Genomic DNA, 17369 nt, shown 5'->3' with positions numbered 1-17369 from the left:
CTTCTGACAGCGTCACCAGCCAGGTGGCTATGCTGTGTTATTGTCATACCTTCACACGGGCGTTCTCTTCATCACGTGACGTTTGAATACGCTGCTCCCCGCTGGCGTGTCGGCATTGTGTCAGCGTCAGGCATCCAGGCAACAGCAAAGGTATCCTTCACACCTTCACATCTCACTTTTCCATCCCGTCATACGGATTCTTCACTCCACAGATGGCGTTTGCTCTTCGCTTGGTGTTGCTCTTGTGTGGCATCACTGGAAGTGTAAGTAATATTCATGTCAGCACACATGACCAGACGTCGGTTGAGTCCCAGAAATCAACTCCACTTGAAGTTCAACAAGCTTATTTTTTCTCCACAGTGCTCCTTTGTGCTATATACAGGTAGGTAACTGTCGTATCTTCTACTACCATGATGTACTTTCATCATTGTGTCTTTGGGGGGAACATTAGGAGGACTAAAGTCGTCTCCTTGTCGTGTCCGTACATCGGTTTTTATCGCTTACGCCACAAAACATTGCTGACTGACACACGATAGGAACTCGGGCAGGATTTTTTCATGTATTTGCTGCAACAACTAATGGATTCATTGATGATTAATGAATTAATCAATGAGTTAATTAACTATGTTGGTATTTTTTTTTTCATTTTTCCGGCCTCTCAAATGTGAATATTTTGAAATGTCCTTAGTCATCGATCATGATGAACCAGTCATGATGTGCTTAAAAAAAAAAAAAAAAAAACCTTAAACTGTATTATGGAAAGCAGGAAGTGAACAAATGTAAGAGTTAGTGATTGTAAAAGTACCAGATGGAGGGGTAGGATTTAATAAGCTTTGCTTCTTCCTACTCCTTTTGGACATGTGGAACTGGGAACTGATTATGGGATGCATTCAATTGGAATCTGATGCATGTTCAAATGGAATTAAACCATTACCATTACCATTACCATTACCATTACCATCCATGACAGCTTTGTCTTTGAGCTAAACACCATATTGATTTGCTCGGTCCAGGGCCTTGATTAATCCAAACAACAAGCTTCAGGTTAATCAACTAAGAAAATCATCATTAGTTGCACTCTATTCCTAAGTAGCCCATATTGACTGACATGTCCAAAATGCACCTGAACTACCTGACAAGTAAACATAAATAACACCTAAATACATCACGACATGCTAACACCTACCTTGGCTGGCCGGGACCGATGGCTCGCCCAATGGCGATCATTCAAGTAACCACGGAGAACCAGAGCTAGGCACTCGAGTACCTTCTAGTTTGGGCCTACAGGACGGGTCTTTAGACAGAACATAAGCAGTCCACACGCCAAGACCCGATATTGTAACCCTGGGCCTTCATCTACTCGCCCACTCGTCCACTCGTCCACTGTCCTCTTTCTTCTTAATATAACAATTGTGTTGCAGATCAATGCTGTCCAAAAGGCTGGATCCAGTTGAACGACCGCTGTTTGCATTTCGTGGGAGCAGAATTTAGTTTTGACGTTGCTGAGGTAAAAGAAAAAGAATGTTTGATACTCATTTCATATGTTGCATCATTTTTGCGTTTGCGTTGTCTTTGTTGTGACATCCAAATTTCATTTCATGATATTGATGTGGAAAGTCAAATTAGAACATTTATTGCTCTTTAATCTTCACGTTCTTACGACTTTTTTTTTCACACTTTAGACCTTCTGCAATATTCTTGGAGGAAATCTGGTCTCCATCCACAGTCGGCTGGAGAATGAAATGGTGCGCCACCTGATTATGACAGAGACCGGCTCTTTCGATCCTTCGTGGATCGGGTTCAACGACCTGGATGTGGTAAAATATGAACCAATACCAACGTTCTGATTTCCCATGTGGAACATCTCAACAGCAGGAGAACACATTGCACGTCGCCTTTACTTTTGGCACTTCTTTTTGTTGTGCGCCTCCTGGCTTTGGCTTCGTGCTTTTCATGTTGCGTTGCCAAAAATAGCAGCACTCAGTTGTCATCGCCCTCCGGCGCTCCAGCAGTCTAGCGGTCCAGGTTTGAGACTCTTGGTCTGCGGTGTCATGACTGTCAGACAGACAGATGGAATACTTTATTAATCCCTTTGGGATTCCCTCAGGGAAATTGGCAACGAATGGAGTCTAATATATAATATATAATCATATAATAATTATAATCATATTAATAATTATAATCATAATGAAATATCTGTTAATTTGGAGCTATTACTATTGGAATTGACTATTTTTCAAGCGTACAATTATGTAACCTGAGGACTGAGGCATTCGATGATGTCTGAGCAGCATAGGGGCAGCACCGGGGCGGCATGGGGGCAGCATGGGGGCGGCATGGGGGAAGCGCGGGGGCAGCATGGGGGCAGCATAGGGGCAGCATGGGGGCAGCATAGGGGGAGCATGGGGGCAGCATAGGGGCATCATGGGGGCAGCGTGGGGGCGGTGTGGGGGCGGCATGGGGGCAGCATAGGGGCGGCATGGGGGCAGCATAGGGGCAGCATAGGGGCGGCATGGGGGCGGCATAGGGGTGGCATGGGGGCAGCATGGGGGCGGCATAGGGGCGACATGGGGGCGGCATGGGGGCAGCATAGGGGCGGCATGGGGGCAGCATAGGGACAGCATGGGGGCAGCATAGGGACACCATGGGGACAGCATGGGGGCGCAAGTACCCCGCCTGTAGAGGGCGCCCATCCACCACACACCCTGACTCCATGAGCGATTTCGTTGGGAAATTGGCCCATAGTTCGAACCGCCCCCGGTTATCAACATATGGTATTTACGTATACATCCAGACTTTTAAGAAGTCAGTACTGTACTGATCATGCAGACATGAAAACATAAGATACAAACACATCGGACCTGACTTCAACGTATCCGTTCGTTAGTTCCAAGATATCGCGGTTCGTACCAACCTCGATCCAGATTCGGCACACCCCCATCTGGGGCAACCCCCAGTGGAAGGAGTAAATGGAGTAAATGTTGTGTTCCACTGCTCTGTTAGTGAAAGTATCTTTCTTACCTCCAAACTTTCTTCAGTCACAAACTGTTGACAGTAACAATGTTTGGAATACTGACTGTTCTAGATACCAAGCGTTTTGTGAAAATGTCTTTCCAGGAAGGAGAGTTCGTATGGACGGATGGCTCAACCGTGGATTTCAATGACTGGGCGAACAACCGACCAAGAACGAACACCAATCTAAACTGTGTAGAGATTAATTTCCAAGGTACTGATGTATTTCTCCAGCATGTATCCGTCCTTATCTTGGGATTCCGAATAGAAAAGAAAAAGGGCGTTTGTCAAAAAGGCAAAAGCCAATGAAAATCAGTTTGGCAGCGTTCTGTTTAGCCAGAAAGTACAGCAAATATGCAAATACTTGTATGAAAAATATGCATTCATGGAGCATAGAGCAAAGTATCGGTGTAGCGTCGTGCAGGAACAATAGTTCTGTGGATATTTCAATATCGCATTTGACACTTTCTCTTTCATTTTGGTAATGGTAATGGTAATGGTAATGGTTTCATTTCATTTGAACATGCATCAGATTCCAATTGAATGCATCCCATAATCAGTTCCCAGTTCCACATGTCCAAAAGGAGTAGGAAGAAGCAAAGCTTATTAAATCCTACCCCTCCATCTGGTACTTTTAGAATCAGTAAGTGTTACATTTGTTCACTTCCTGCTTTCTAAATTAAATTAAATTAAATTAAATTAAATTAAATTAAATTAAATTAAATTAAATTAAATTAAATTAAATTAAATTAAATTAAATTAAATTAAATTATTAATTTTTAATTTTGTAATTAAATTAAATTAAATTTTTAATTTTTAATTTTTAATTTTTAATTTTTAATTTTTAATTTTTAATTTTTAATTTAATTTAATTTAATTTAATTTAATTTAATTTAATTTAATTTAATTTAATTTAATTTAATTTAAATTTAAAATTTAAATTTTAAATTTTAAATTTAATTTAATTTAATTTAATTTAATTTAATTTAATTTAATTTAATTTAATTTAATTTAATTTAATTCAATTCATTGTCCCGTACCAAAGTACTTGGTGATATGAGCATCCAATGCCATAATGGCTACCATAGTAAGTGTCAATATAGTGATATATATAGCACATCATGACTGGTTCAAGACTCTTCATCCTTGTATTTAGCAAACATCAACTGCTTGTATTGTTTCTTGAATTGGCTCATCGTTGTGCATTGTTTGATTTCCTTACTCAATCCATTCCATAGTTTGATTCCACATACTGAGATCATATTTCTCCTCTCTTGTAGAAAAGATGAACTATATTAGCAAATTTAAGTATTTTAGAAATAAGGAGTTAGTATGTTCTCTGTAGGCGGCATTATGAATTATCCTTACTGACCTTTTTTGCAGATATGGTAGAACCAGAGAGCAATAAAGAGTGTAGAGTGATTTCTGATTGAGAACAAATTTTGCTTTGTTCAATACGTGTTTCAAATGTACTTCTTCCCTGAGATCATATTTCTCATTTCTCATTTTCTGTCTTTGTTTATTCATACAGGTGAGACCTGGAATGATCGGGGCTGCCGTGCTGGAAGGCCTTCTGTTTGTGCCAGACCAGCCAAGTACTAGCATACGCAACCATAACGACTATGTGTTTCCTGGTGTATGACCTTCTGCACCTGCCAGTGGATACTGAACATTTTAAAGTCATTAATGAAGGCGTCTTCCTGGAATTGTGTGCCGTGTTTGCTTTGCTATTATCAAACCTGAAAGGTGTGTTTCTACGTCGGTGGCCGCCAGTGCGGCTGTAAAGGACGTAAGGGTGTGACGGTGATAGACTGGAGTCACCCTTCCTTTCCTAAGCCCACCATGCTCATTTGCTCCTTGTTTCTTCTTCACGCTTTTATGACAAAAACATCATCATCAGTGTGTCATCACTAAGATTGTAAGTAGTTGGCTCCTGCTCCACACATTCCATTCCATCAGACATTCATTGAGTTCTATTTTTCTACATTATGGATAAATGAACCCAGTGGTGTGAAAACGTGTCCCCTTTCTCATTTTTTTTTGCGTGTTTGTCATACTTCAATGTTTCACATCATCAGACACATTTAAATATTAAATAACACAACACAACTGAACACAACATGCAGTTTTTCAATGAAAAATCCATCCATATTCTTCCTGTTCCGCGTATCCCACCCACTCAACCACCGTGCGGCTAAATGAAACTTATGAAACTTTATCATGTCCAAACATAACTTAGATGAACTGAGATCAACCAGTGTGGAAAAGGTCATAAAGCTGTTTGGAAAGCTTTGGGACTCCAGCCAACCACAGCGAGAGCCATAATCCACTAAGTGGTGAAAACATGGAACAGTGGCCAGCCAACCAAAATGACCCCAAGAGTGCAGCAGTGACTCATTCAAGAGGTCACAAAAGACCCCACAACAACATCCAAAGAACTGCAGGCCTCCCTTGCCTCAGTTAGGGTCGGTGTTCATGACTCCACCATAAGAAAGACACTGGGCCAAGGCAGAGTTCCAAGACCAAAACCAGTACAAAAACAACATGAAGGCTAGTCTCAATTTTGCCAAAAGAAACATATTGATGATCCCCAAAGCACTCTGGGTTCTGACGGAACGTGTGTGTCCCATTCCATCTCATGGTGCATTTCAGAAAAGAACATCATACCAGTAGTAAAACATAGACGTGGTCTGGTGCTGCTTCAGGACCTGGAAGACCTGCTCTGACAAATGGAACCATGAAGTCTGCTGTCTACCAAAACATCCTGAAGGAGAATGTCCTCTCATCTGTTGGTGACCTCCAGCTGAAACCAGCTTGGGTTCTGCAGCAGGGCAATGATCCAGAAGACACCAGCAGGTCCGCCTCTGAATGGCTGAAGAAAAACCAAATGAAGACTTGGGAGCGGCTGGTGTGTGTGTACATTCAGTATATAGAGTATAAACAGGAAGTAAAACTTGACTCAACTGGAATAACTATGTAACTATATAACTATATAACAGAGAGGTTGCAATAACAAGAACGGACAGAGGGGGCAGCATACGCCATCGGGGCACCAAACCTGCCACACAAGTTAGAAGAAGATTCCTACGAGTGAACTTCTTTCTTTAGTCTGTGATGTCCACAAGGAAAATAAGCTTGTATGGACTTCAGCCACCTTGAAGGCGACAAGTTGTGACTTGGAGGACGGAAAAGTTCAGTGCGAAGGAAGAAGTTGCTGTTTGGGTGAGCGATAGCGAGCTAAAGAAGAGTGGAAGGGATTTTTCCTCTGGCAGTTTATAACATTACATACCCACTCGTGACGCGTGTCGTAAGAACTCCTTGAGATACCAAGTCTATCCGTACTTCGTACTTTTTAAAAATGTTTCGATGCGTCGCATATATGTGTCGCATATCGGCTTGCAACTATAGACTTCCTGGTTGGAGTCACGTGGTTAGTCTGCAGTTGATGCTAATACTTGATGCGAATCAGAATCAGAATGCCCTTTATTGTCATTTTACATATAGTAGAATGAAATTGTAGCAGCTCCATTTTCAGTGCAAGGCAGTATGACAGTACAAAATATAGAAATTAGAAGAGTAAATAGAAGAATTAGAAGAATAAATAATAAATAACAAAGGGTCTACATTGTAGAGGGCAATTGGTTGCCTTGATTACATTGTTACATCTTGTGTTACATTGTTACATCTTGTTACATTGTTACATCTTGTTACATTGTTACATCTTGTGTTACATCCTGTGTTGCATCTTGTGTTACATTGTTACACCTTGTGTTACATCTTGTGTTACATCTTGTGTTACATTGTTACACCTTGTGTTACATCTTGTGTTACATCTTGTGTTACATCTTGTGTTACATCTTGTGTTACATCTTGTGTTACATCTTGTGTTACATCTTGATACATCTTGTGTTACATCTTGTTGCACCTTGTGTTACATTGTTACACCTTGTGTCACATTGTTGCACCTTGTGTCACATTGTTGCACCTTGTGTCACATTGTTGCACCTTGTGTTACATTGTTGCATCATGTGTTACATTGTTGCATCATGTGTTACATTGTTGCATCATGTGTTACATTGTTACATCACGTGTTACATTGTTACATCATGTGTTACATTGTTACATCATGTGTTACATTGTTACACCATGTGTTACATTGTTACATCATTTGTTACATTGTTACATCATGTATTATTACATTGTTACATCTTGTGTTACATCTTGTGTTACATCCTGTGTTACATCCTGTGTTACATCCTGTGTTACATCCTGTGTTGCACCTTGTGTCACATCATTACACCTTGTGTCACATTGTTACACCTTGTGTCACATTGTTACACCTTGTGTCACATTGTTGCACCTTGTGTCACATTGTTGCACCTTGTGTCACATTGTTACCCCTTGTGTCACATTGTTACACCTTGTGTCACATCGTTACACATTGTGTCACATCGTTGCACCTTGTGTTACATCGTTGCACCTTGTGTCACACTGTTACACCTTGTGTCACATTGTTGCACCATGTGTCACATTGTTGCATAATGTGTTACATTGTTGCATCATGTGTTACATTGTTGCATCATGTGTCACATTGTTGCATCATGTGTTACATTGTTACATCTTGTATTATTACATTGTTGCATCATGTGTTACATTGTTGCATCATGTGTTACATTGTTGCATCATGTGTTACATTGTTGCATCTTGTATTATTACATTGTTGCATCATGTGTTACATTGTTGCATCATGTGTTACATTGTTGCATCATGTGTTACATTGTTGCACCATGTGTCACATTGTTGCACCATGTGTTACATTGTTGCATCATGTGTTACATTGTTGCATCATGTGTTACATTGTTACATCTTGTATTATTACATTGTTGCATCATGTGTTACATTGTTGCATCTTGTATTATTACATTGTTACATCTTGTATTATTACATTGTTGCATCATGTGTTACATTGTTGCATCATGTGTTACATTGTTGCATCATGTGTTACATTGTTGCATCATGTGTTACATTGTTGCATCATGTGTTACATTGTTGCACCATGTGTCACATTGTTGCATCATGTGTTACATTGTTGCATCATGTGTTACATTGTTGCATCATGTGTTACATTGTTGCATCATGTATCATTACATTGTTACATCTTGTGTTACATCCGCAGTCATCAAAGTGCTCTTTGCAGACGCTCTCCTGGCTCGTTGAATCAAATGACCGAGGTTCGATGTCGGCCGTGGGGGGATCTGCCCAAACATGGTCCCGTGGAGCTGTGGACCCTCCAGTCCCACCAAGTGCGTGTGGAGGTCCTGACTCTTGGGGCCATCATCAGGTCCGTGTGCTGCAAAGGCAAAGACGGTCAGATGGAAGATGTCGTCTTGGGCTTTGATGACTTGGAAGGTCAGCACAAGGAAGTACTACAGTATATCAAAGTCTTTTAGGGCATGCAGTATTAACATTATGAACAGAAGTACACGGTACACGCTCAGTCATCCACCTGTGTGTCTCTGTTGCCAGGTTACGTGTCGGACAAGCGGCATTTTGGAGCAGTGGTGGGCCGTGTCGCCAACAGGATTGCACAAGGACGCTTTGAAGTGGATGGAAAAACATATCAATTAGATATCAACAATGGGCCACATGCTCTGCATGGGGGGCTGCGAGGCTTCAGTAAGGTAATTCATCAAAGTCATCTGTCAATCATGGCCATTGGGTGGATTTGACCCACCTGGGAGACCGGACGTTCTCAATGAATAGTGTCTCTGTTTGCTGCTGTACCCTGGTTCAAATGTACCCTGGTTAAAAATATAATACATTACTTTTGGTGAGTAGTACAGTTTCAGGCGAGGTTTATGACTCGGGTTTCTTTTATGTTCAGGCTATGTGGCTTGCTTCAGCAGTGGAGGGGGGAGTCCGAATGAGTCTTTCCAGTCCAGATGGAGACCAGGGCTACCCTGGACAGATGGAGGTTTCTGTTACTTACACCTTGCAGGTCAATTCATATAATTTTAATGGCACAATTTATGCAAAATACAAAATGTGATTGACGTGAAGCCTGTATATTTGCATTGAAAATATGATTAGTGAGAATCTAAATCAATAAATAAATATAAATAAAGTGTTTTTTCTTTAGAATGAAACAAAGTTGCCAATATTTATGTTTTCCATTCAGGGGGACAAACTGACGGCAGAGTATCAAGCCTGGTCTTCTAAAACAACACCGATCAACCTCACCAATCACTCCTACTTCAACCTGGCGGGACAGGTAAGTACATGTCATCCCGTTCCACGTCTCCTGCTGGTGCTCCCGTCGCTATGTTACGTCATGATGACGTCATCCCGCTCCCGCCTGCTCCAAGTTGCATTTGGGCTTGGTTTGGCTGTAAACATAGGAACTGGTGCTTGTGTGTTCTTGGAGCTCTTCTGAGTTCATCCAGCCGCCCCCCCCTTTTTCCTCAAAATTAAACCAAAGGTCAGTAATGCTTCCATTTTCACGCTTGATTGGGTCCCGATATGACTTGTGATTTTCTGCTCCTTATTTAGCAATGAAAATATGGTTAGAGTTACATTATTAGAGCCCTCTAGACATAAAATAACACCCCTACATTCACCTGTATTATCCAATACCGTAGACATAAGCAGGAAGTGACATTGGGGGGCATGGGGCGTTCAGGGCCGCAACTACAAAGCAGTGTGATTTACTTATTTACACAGAAAGACCCCCACTGTTCCCAGTTTCCATCAGCAGAAGCTGAACTAATGCTACACCCGATCAAAGCCACTTCAGATTTGTCCGATCAATAAGCATAACTGCATAAGTCTTATAGTTTGGAATAATGTGTGCGCCATGAGAAATCAGTCCGGTACCAAGAGGGATGGCTTGGGTAGAATAAGTTCTAGCTAGACACCTTCTCTGACTGTGGCCTTGTCTTTCCTTGTGTGCCCATGCAGGCTGCGTCCACCATCTACGACCATCAAGTGTCCATAAACGCTCACTTCTACTTGCCGGTGGACGACACGTCCATCCCCACAGGTATCGGGATCGTAACGGGGCCGCTCCGAGCTCTCCACACGCCTGGAACACGTGTAGCTAGCCGCTGTGGTCATGTGGCGTGATTGTTAACCGTTACTGACCTTGTGGTCTTCCTTCGCCATTGCTGGTGTTGCTGGTATGCCCAGTGTATCTACCCTACCCTACCCTACCGTTTGTTCACACAGGAGAGATGAAGGCCGTGGCTGGCTCGCCTTTCGACCTCAGGAAGCCCCTTCTGATTGGCCCTCGGCTAAAGGAGGTTCCGGGTGGAGGATTTGACCACACCTTTTGTCTGGCCTCGCCTGGAGACCCGTGGGCCGAGAGACTCGTGGCTAGGTTAGCTCCATGGTTGCCAGGTACATCCTGGACTTGACTCTTACTGTCTCCCTTGACTCCCAACCTGTCCTGGCAGAGTTCATCACGCAGCCAGTGGGCGGATCCTGGAGGTTTCAACCAGCCAACCAGGAGTCCACTTCTATACGGCCAACGTCTTGGATGGCACAGTAACAGGAAAGGGCGGAGTCAAACATGGAAAGCACCGCGCCTTTTGTTTGGAGACTCAGAATTGGCCTGATGCTGTCAACCAGGTATGATAATCACCCATCAAGTATGACTTATGGAGCATAATAATATTGTTTTCCATGCTGAAGAATATATCCAGTGTTTATCAAACATCACTCGGGTTGCATTATCACTCCCTTGCTACATCGTCAAATCAATGAGTTACTAAATGTTATACAAAATGTTATATTCTGCTCACTAGGCAGCAGTAATGATGCCATGACCTTACATGACCTTACATGACCTTAACACTGCATGTAGTCAGCCATGGCATGTACTCATGAGAGGAAACCAGTTCTCCCATTCTGTGTGGAAGTGGTGAGTTTTTGGCCCTGGAAAAAACACTTCTCCCATTCCGTGTGGAAGTGGTGAGTTTTTGGCCCTGGAAAAGACACTTCTCTCAATCCGTGTGGAAGTGGTGAGTTTTTGGCCCTGGAAAAAACACTTCTCCCATTCCGTGTGGAAGTGGTGAGTATTTGGCCCTGGAAAAAAAAGTTCTCCCATTCTGTGTGGAAGTGGTCAATTTTTGGCCCTGGAAAAAACACTTCTCCCATTCCGTGTGGAAGTGGTGAGTTTTTGGCCCTGGAAAAGACACTTCTCTCAATCCGTGTGGAAGTGGTGAGTTTTTTGGCCCTGGAAAAAACTGTTCTCCCATTCCGTGTGGAAGTGGTGAGTTTTTGGCCCTGGAAAAAAAAAGTTCTCCCATTCTGTGTGGAAGTGGTCAGTTTTTGGCCCTGGAAAAAAAAAAGGTTCTCCCATTCTGTGTGGAAGTGGTCAGTTTTTAGCCCTGGAAAAAACACTTCTCCCATTCCGTGTGGAAGTGGTGAGTTTTTGTCCCTGGAAAAGACACTTCTCTCAGTCCGTGTGGAAGTGGTGAGTTTTTGGCCCTGGAAAAAAAAAAGTTCTCCCATTCTGTGTGGAAGTGGTCAGTTTTTGGCCCTGGAAAAAACACTTCTCCCATTCCGTGTGGAAGTGGTGAGTTTTTGGCCCTGGAAAAGACACTTCTCTCAGTCCCTGTGGAAGTGGTGAGTTTTTGGCCCTGGAAAAGACACTTCTCTCAATCCGTGTGGAAGTGGTGAGTTTTTGGCCCTGGAAAAAACACTTCTCCCATTCCGTGTGGAAGTGGTCAGTTTTTGGCCCTGGAAAAAACACTTCTCCCATTCCGTGTGGAAGTGGTGAGTTTTTGGCCCTGGAAAAAACACTTCTTTCAATCCGTGTGGAAGTGGTGAGTTTTTGGCCCTGGAAAAAAAAGTTCTCCCATTCCGTGTGGAAGTGGTCAGTTTTTGGCCCTGGAAAAAAAAAAAGTTCTCCCATTCTGTGCGGAAGTGGTCAGTTTTTAGCCCTGGAAAAAACACTTCTCCCATTCTGTGTGGAAGTGGTGAGTTTTTGGCCCTGGAAAAAACACTTCTCTCAATACGTGTGGAAGTGGTGAGTTTTTGGCCCTGGAAAAAAAAAGTTCTCCCATTCTGTGTGGAAGTGGTGAGTTTTTGGCCCTGGAAAAAACACTTCTCCCATTCCGTGTGGAAGTGGTGAGTTTTTGGCCCTGGAAAAAAAAGTTCTCCCATTCTGTGTGGAAGTGGTGAGTTTTTGGCCCTGGAAAAAAAACAGTTCTCCCATTCCGTGTGGAAGTGGTGAGTATTTGGCCCTTAAATTTAGAAGAAATCAATTTGAGGCTAACTGGTTAGCTCGTTAGCTTATTGTTGTGTAAATAATAGGAGTGTAAAGGCGACAAAAAGTATTATTTGATGTTTATAGGTCTCTAATAATGTTAAAACCATGTTTTTAAACAATGTTTTTACAAAGCCATAAACCAGGTGTGGGCAAACTGCAGCCTGCGGGCCACAACAGAACCGCCAAACATATTAATCCGTCTCGTCGGGTGTTTTATTTTTAAAAACCTTTAACATTTATCTGGCAACATGAATCTCAGTGCTACTGTTGTATGTGGAATCGTACAGATGCACTCTGTAGCCGCAAGGCATGCTGGGTAGCTTGTGGTACTGTCTCGTGGCTGTTGTGTTTCTCGACGACAGAACACGTTGAGGAGGATGGCGGGTAACAAGGAGATAAATTCACGTACTCTTGAGAGCTCGTGTTTTAGCATTGGCTAATGCTACCCAGCATGCTTTGTGGGCACTTGATGCATGCGATACTTGCTGTGGGAAACACTGACATACAGCAAGCGTAGATTGCTGATTCTATTGTGTTTGTCTGCAGGCTTCATTCCCTGACTGTCTCCTGCGTCCGGGCGAGGAATATCGACACCTGACTTCTTTCACGTTCACTTGTGCTGACTGCTGACTCAGCAGATTTCACGCCGCTAACGACGATAATTTGGAACCTTGTCGCTCGGAAACATTCCAACATTCCACGTGCGCAAGGACTCTTCACTTTTGGTCAGTTACAAATCCAAGAACGGAAGTGTTTTTTTCCAATAAATCTCCTTAAGCACCAAAGTGTCTCTAGAAGTTTCCTTTCAGGTGCTGTGCTACAGTCTAACGTGATGGGTGCACTTGACCTCCACAGAGCACAATTAGGTGCCTTCGCACAGTGGACGCTTGGTGGAACAACACGCATCCAGGTCCTCCAGGTGGATCCTGGAAGTCTGGTTTCCATCATTCCTGCTGTGCCAATCATCCATGATCATTAGGAGTATAAAAGTAAATTATCCATAATGAGGCTGACCAATTAACACCTTTACACAGTACACATATTATACTGCATGGTATCATGTAATACTCTACCGTGTTACACGTGTGGCCAGCAGGGTGCAGTGTTGTACTTTGGATGTGCCCACAGTGACTGATAGTACAGTACTGCACAATAACCACTGCATCCACCAGGGGGAGACAATGTTCTACTGTATGTGTATGTGGGGGTGTGCGTGTGTGTGAAGGCCCTCCCTCAGTGGGATCAGGTGGTGCCCCCCCAACCCAGGAGTCCAGACATGAAGCGTACGCTGGTGTGTGTGCTGATGGCCGCCTGGAGCCTGGGTGAGGCGGTGCGAGGTGAGCGTGTCGGGGTCACGTGACGTCTGACCATCTTTGTCGTCCTCTTGACAGGAAGCGGCGCCCAGACGGTCAAGCAGCCGGTGGGGGACGTGCACGCCGAGCAGGGTGACGCCGTGACGCTGGGCTGCAGCTACCAAAGCTCCGGAGCTAACGACTACATCTTCTGGTACAAACAGGAAGGCCGGGCGGCGCCAGAGTTCATCCTGAGCCGCTTCAAGATCGGTCAGGGCAAGACGGAGAGTCGCTTTGAGAAGAGGTTCAGCTGCAGCATCGATGCCGGCGCCCTGCAGGCTCCGCTGGAGATCCGAGACGTGCAGATGAAGGACTCTGCTGTGTACTACTGCGCCCTGCAGCCCACAGTGACTGACGGCTCTGCTGCACACGTACACAAACTCCTGTGGGCCCTCGTCGTGGCTTGGCGCCGCCAATCAAAGCAGGCAGTCAACAAAGTGGCATATTATTCATATTATTCATATTTACACCTTTTACACCACAATGGGAACATAAACCATAAACATGTGGCCGCCAGCAGGCCTTCATGTTTATTATCAATGCTATATTCCGCTTATGTTTCTATGGTTCCATCTGCCATATTACGTATTATGTATTACGTCTTATGTACTCCAAACATCACACACGAAAATAGAGTCCACTAAGGCCTGCCCACTCGGGAATGCTTGAGTTGGCCTGGTAAACATTCCTATCCACTATAGGATGTAAACCATGTTATAATATATACTCATATATCATGTCATCATATATACTCATATATATCATGTCATCATATATACTCATATATATCATGTCATCATATATACTCATATATCATGTCATCATATATACTAATCATATATCATGTAATAATATATACTCATATATCATGTCATCATATATACTATTATATATCATGTAAGAATATATACTCATATATCATGTCATCATATATACTCATATATCATGTCATCATATATACTAATATATATCATGTAAGAATATATACTCATATCATGTCATCATATATACTAATATATATCATGTAAGAATATATACTCATATATCATGTCATCATATATACTAATATATATCATGTCATCATATATACTCATATATATCATGTAATAATATATACTCATATATCATGTAATCATATATACTCATATATCATGTCATCATATATACTCATATATCATGTCATCATATATACTAATCATATATCATGTCATCATATATACTCATATATATCATGTAATAATATATACTCATATATCATGTAATAATATATACTCATATATCATGTAATAATATATACTCATATATCATGTAATAATATACTATATTCATATATCATGTAATAATATACTATACTCATATATCATGTAATAATATACTATACTCATATATCATGTAATAATATACTATACTCATATATCATGTAATAATATATACTCATATATCATGTAATAATATATACTCATATATCATGTAATAATATACTATATTCATATATCATGTAATAATATACTATACTCATATATCATGTAATAATATATACTCATATATCATGTAATAATATACTATACTCATATATCATGTAATAATATACTATACTCATATATCATGTAATAATATATACTCATATATCATGTAATAATATACTATACTCATATATCATGTAATAATATATACTCATATATCATGTAATAATATACTATACTCATATATCATGTAATAATATATGCTAATATATCATGTAATAATATACTATACTCATATATCATGTAATAATATATACTCATATATCATGTAATAATATACTATACTCATATATCATGTAATAATATATACTCATATATCATGTAATAATATACTATACTCATATATCATGTAATCATATATACTCATATATCATGTAATAATATATACTCATATATATCATGTAATAATAATATATACTAATATATCATATATATTGTAATAATATATCATGTAGAACATAAAGCACACCAACGGGAGAAGAACGAAGGCATGCCCATAAGGTCCGTCATCTTCCCCTTGAACCAGTCCTGCCAGTAAAAAGGGAGACTGGGATTCGTACTACGCCACATCAACGTGGACGATGTCGTGTCACCAGGAGATGACAATAAAGATGAGCCCCCCCACCCCCCCCCCCACCCCGAGGAGGAGGAGCTAAGCCTCGACGGCTCGTCTGGAGATGAGAAGGAGAGGAGCCACCATGACAACCGCTTGAAGAACTTTAATCAGGTCATACTTTTTTTTACCCTCAGTGGACACGTGTGTGTGTATATGTGTGTGTGTATATGTGTGTATATGTGTGTATATGTGTGTGTGTATATGTGTGTATATGTGTGTATATATGTGTGTGTGTCGTTAAAACCATCAAGTCATGGTTGTGAGGTCGGAGGTCAGCGTGTTTTTGTCGCTGTGTTTGTTGTTGTGTGAATGCTGCCGTGGGCTACAAGATCTTCTTCGCTGGTGGGACCAGCTTGACGGTGGAGAGCAGTAAGTTCTCCTTGGACTGGGTTCTTCTGGCCTCCTTCATGCTCCTTGTTCCACATCTTTGCTGAAATCAAACCTTCTTACTGGTGAAGAACCAGGCTACCATCACATATATGTGTGTGTGTGTGGGGGGGGGGTTCTCCTGAGGTTCTTGTCGAGGTCCCAACCAGTGTGTGTCTGGAATCAACCGATTACTTTTTGGAAGCGGAACCAGGCTGACGGTGGAAGTCCGTAAGTTCTTTTTCCAGAACAGATCCTGATTTAATGTTTGCTGTTGGGTCAACTGGCCCTGCGGAACCTGGCCCAGCGTAGAACCTCTGGTACTGCTGGTCATGCAGATGACCTGAAGGTTCTCATGCGGTTCTTGTGGAGGTCACAAGCTCTTCGTGTTCATGTCTGGAAGCTCCAAAGTACGTTTTGGAAGCGGAACCAGACTGACAGTAGAAGACAGTAAGTTTGCATTCTCATGCTAGAACGTGAAGGAAAAACCAAACTGGATTCATGGAGTGAAAACGTAGAAGAACATAGATGGAAAAATTTTTCTTTAATTTGCGGAACCTGACGGAGCCTAGAACCTGAACCACTGGTCATGCAGATGATTCTTACATGTGTGAGGACCCAAAGGTTCTCATGAGGTTCCTGTTGAGGTCCCAACCAGTGTGTGTCTGGATTCAGATTGTTTCTTGCCAGCGGAACCAGACTGACGGTAGAAGACAGTAAGTTCTACCTTCAAGCTGGAACGTAAACTAGAACCCAAAGTGGCAGCAGATTTGTTCTGTTTCAAGTGTCAAATCTTCAAGTTTACTGGTCAGTAAACTGGCCATGCAGAACCTCACTGAGAACCCGAACCAGGTGGATGGCGTCTGTGTGAGGTTCTCATGAGGTATGGAGTCAACAGATTAGTTCTTGTCAAACCAGACTGACGGCAGAACCAATCACATTTGCTGCCAGTTTGGGTTCTAGCTCACGTTCCAGCTTGAAGGTAGAACTCAGCTTGAAAGTTGAACGTAAACTAGAACCCAAACTGGCAGCAAATGTGTTTAGTTTCCGAAAGTAGAACCTGTTAACCATTTTAGTGTTCATGCGGAACCTGACTCAGCGGAGAACCAGGGTGACTTTATGTGTGTAGGAACATGAAGTTCTTGTTGAGGTCGACAGATTTGGAAGTCTGCAAACGATACCTTCATGCTAGAACGTGAAGGACAGAAAACCCTTCCAACAGATGTTGG

At 42.0% G+C, this 17369-nt stretch overlaps 3 protein-coding genes across 3 annotated transcripts in view; all 3 read left to right on the top strand.

The window, feature by feature from the left end:
• Positions 1-79: 79 nt before the first annotated feature.
• LOC131132431 (galactose-specific lectin nattectin-like) lies at positions 80-5115 on the top strand. Its single transcript, XM_078795953.1, has 7 exons — positions 80-150; positions 213-263; positions 361-382; positions 1422-1507; positions 1683-1817; positions 3118-3226; positions 4544-5115. Exons 2-7 carry the CDS (start codon positions 213-215, stop codon positions 4612-4614), a joined length of 474 nt encoding a protein of 157 aa, XP_078652079.1. The 5' UTR covers positions 80-150; the 3' UTR covers positions 4615-5115.
• A 937-nt stretch (positions 5116-6052) lies between these two features.
• On the top strand, positions 6053-13062 carry galm (galactose mutarotase). Its single transcript, XM_058078037.2, has 9 exons — positions 6053-6234; positions 8210-8421; positions 8539-8693; positions 8897-9010; positions 9191-9283; positions 9970-10051; positions 10237-10387; positions 10464-10638; positions 12830-13062. The coding sequence occupies exons 2-9, from the start codon at positions 8235-8237 to the stop codon at positions 12911-12913; spliced, it is 1041 nt and encodes a 346-aa protein (XP_057934020.2). The 5' UTR covers positions 6053-6234; positions 8210-8234; the 3' UTR covers positions 12914-13062.
• A 130-nt stretch (positions 13063-13192) lies between these two features.
• The window catches only part of LOC131132430 (T cell receptor alpha chain MC.7.G5-like), a 5667-nt gene continuing 1490 nt past the window's right edge, over positions 13193-17369 (top strand). Inside the window, exons 1-3 of the mRNA XM_078795971.1 lie at positions 13193-13605; positions 13675-13982; positions 16799-16856. Of these exons, the coding sequence (XP_078652097.1) occupies positions 13560-13605; positions 13675-13982; positions 16799-16856 (412 nt within the window). The 5' untranslated portion in view covers positions 13193-13559. The remainder of the gene's footprint in view (positions 13606-13674; positions 13983-16798; positions 16857-17369) is intronic.

The sequence above is a fragment of the Doryrhamphus excisus genome, linkage group LG14 (genome assembly GCF_037039965.1).
Source record: "Doryrhamphus excisus strain RoL-2023G ecotype Guam linkage group LG14, RoL_Dexc_Guam_v1.1, whole genome shotgun sequence".
In the NCBI taxonomy this organism is placed as follows: Eukaryota; Metazoa; Chordata; class Actinopteri; order Syngnathiformes; family Syngnathidae; genus Doryrhamphus; species Doryrhamphus excisus.
Note: the sequence above shows the minus strand (reverse complement) of the source record. Positions and strands in the feature narration are given on the sequence as shown.

What these genes read in the sequence shown, in the direction of transcription:
- LOC131132431 (XM_078795953.1), top strand. Translation starts at nt 213, where the DNA reads ATGGCGTTTGCTCTTCGCTTGGTGTTGCTCTTGTGTGGCATCACTGGA. An exon ending in CTCCTTTGTGCTATATACAG is followed by an intron (nt 383 to 1,421) that starts GTAGGTAACTGT and finishes ATTGTGTTGCAG; the next exon opens with ATCAATGCTGTCCAAAAGGC. An exon ending in TGTAGAGATTAATTTCCAAG is followed by an intron (nt 3,227 to 4,543) that starts GTACTGATGTAT and finishes TTATTCATACAG; the next exon opens with GTGAGACCTGGAATGATCGG.
- galm (XM_058078037.2), top strand. Translation starts at nt 8,235, where the DNA reads ATGACCGAGGTTCGATGTCGGCCGTGGGGGGATCTGCCCAAACATGGT. An exon ending in GGGCTTTGATGACTTGGAAG is followed by an intron (nt 8,422 to 8,538) that starts GTCAGCACAAGG and finishes CTCTGTTGCCAG; the next exon opens with GTTACGTGTCGGACAAGCGG. An exon ending in GCCGAGAGACTCGTGGCTAG is followed by an intron (nt 10,388 to 10,463) that starts GTTAGCTCCATG and finishes CTGTCCTGGCAG; the next exon opens with AGTTCATCACGCAGCCAGTG.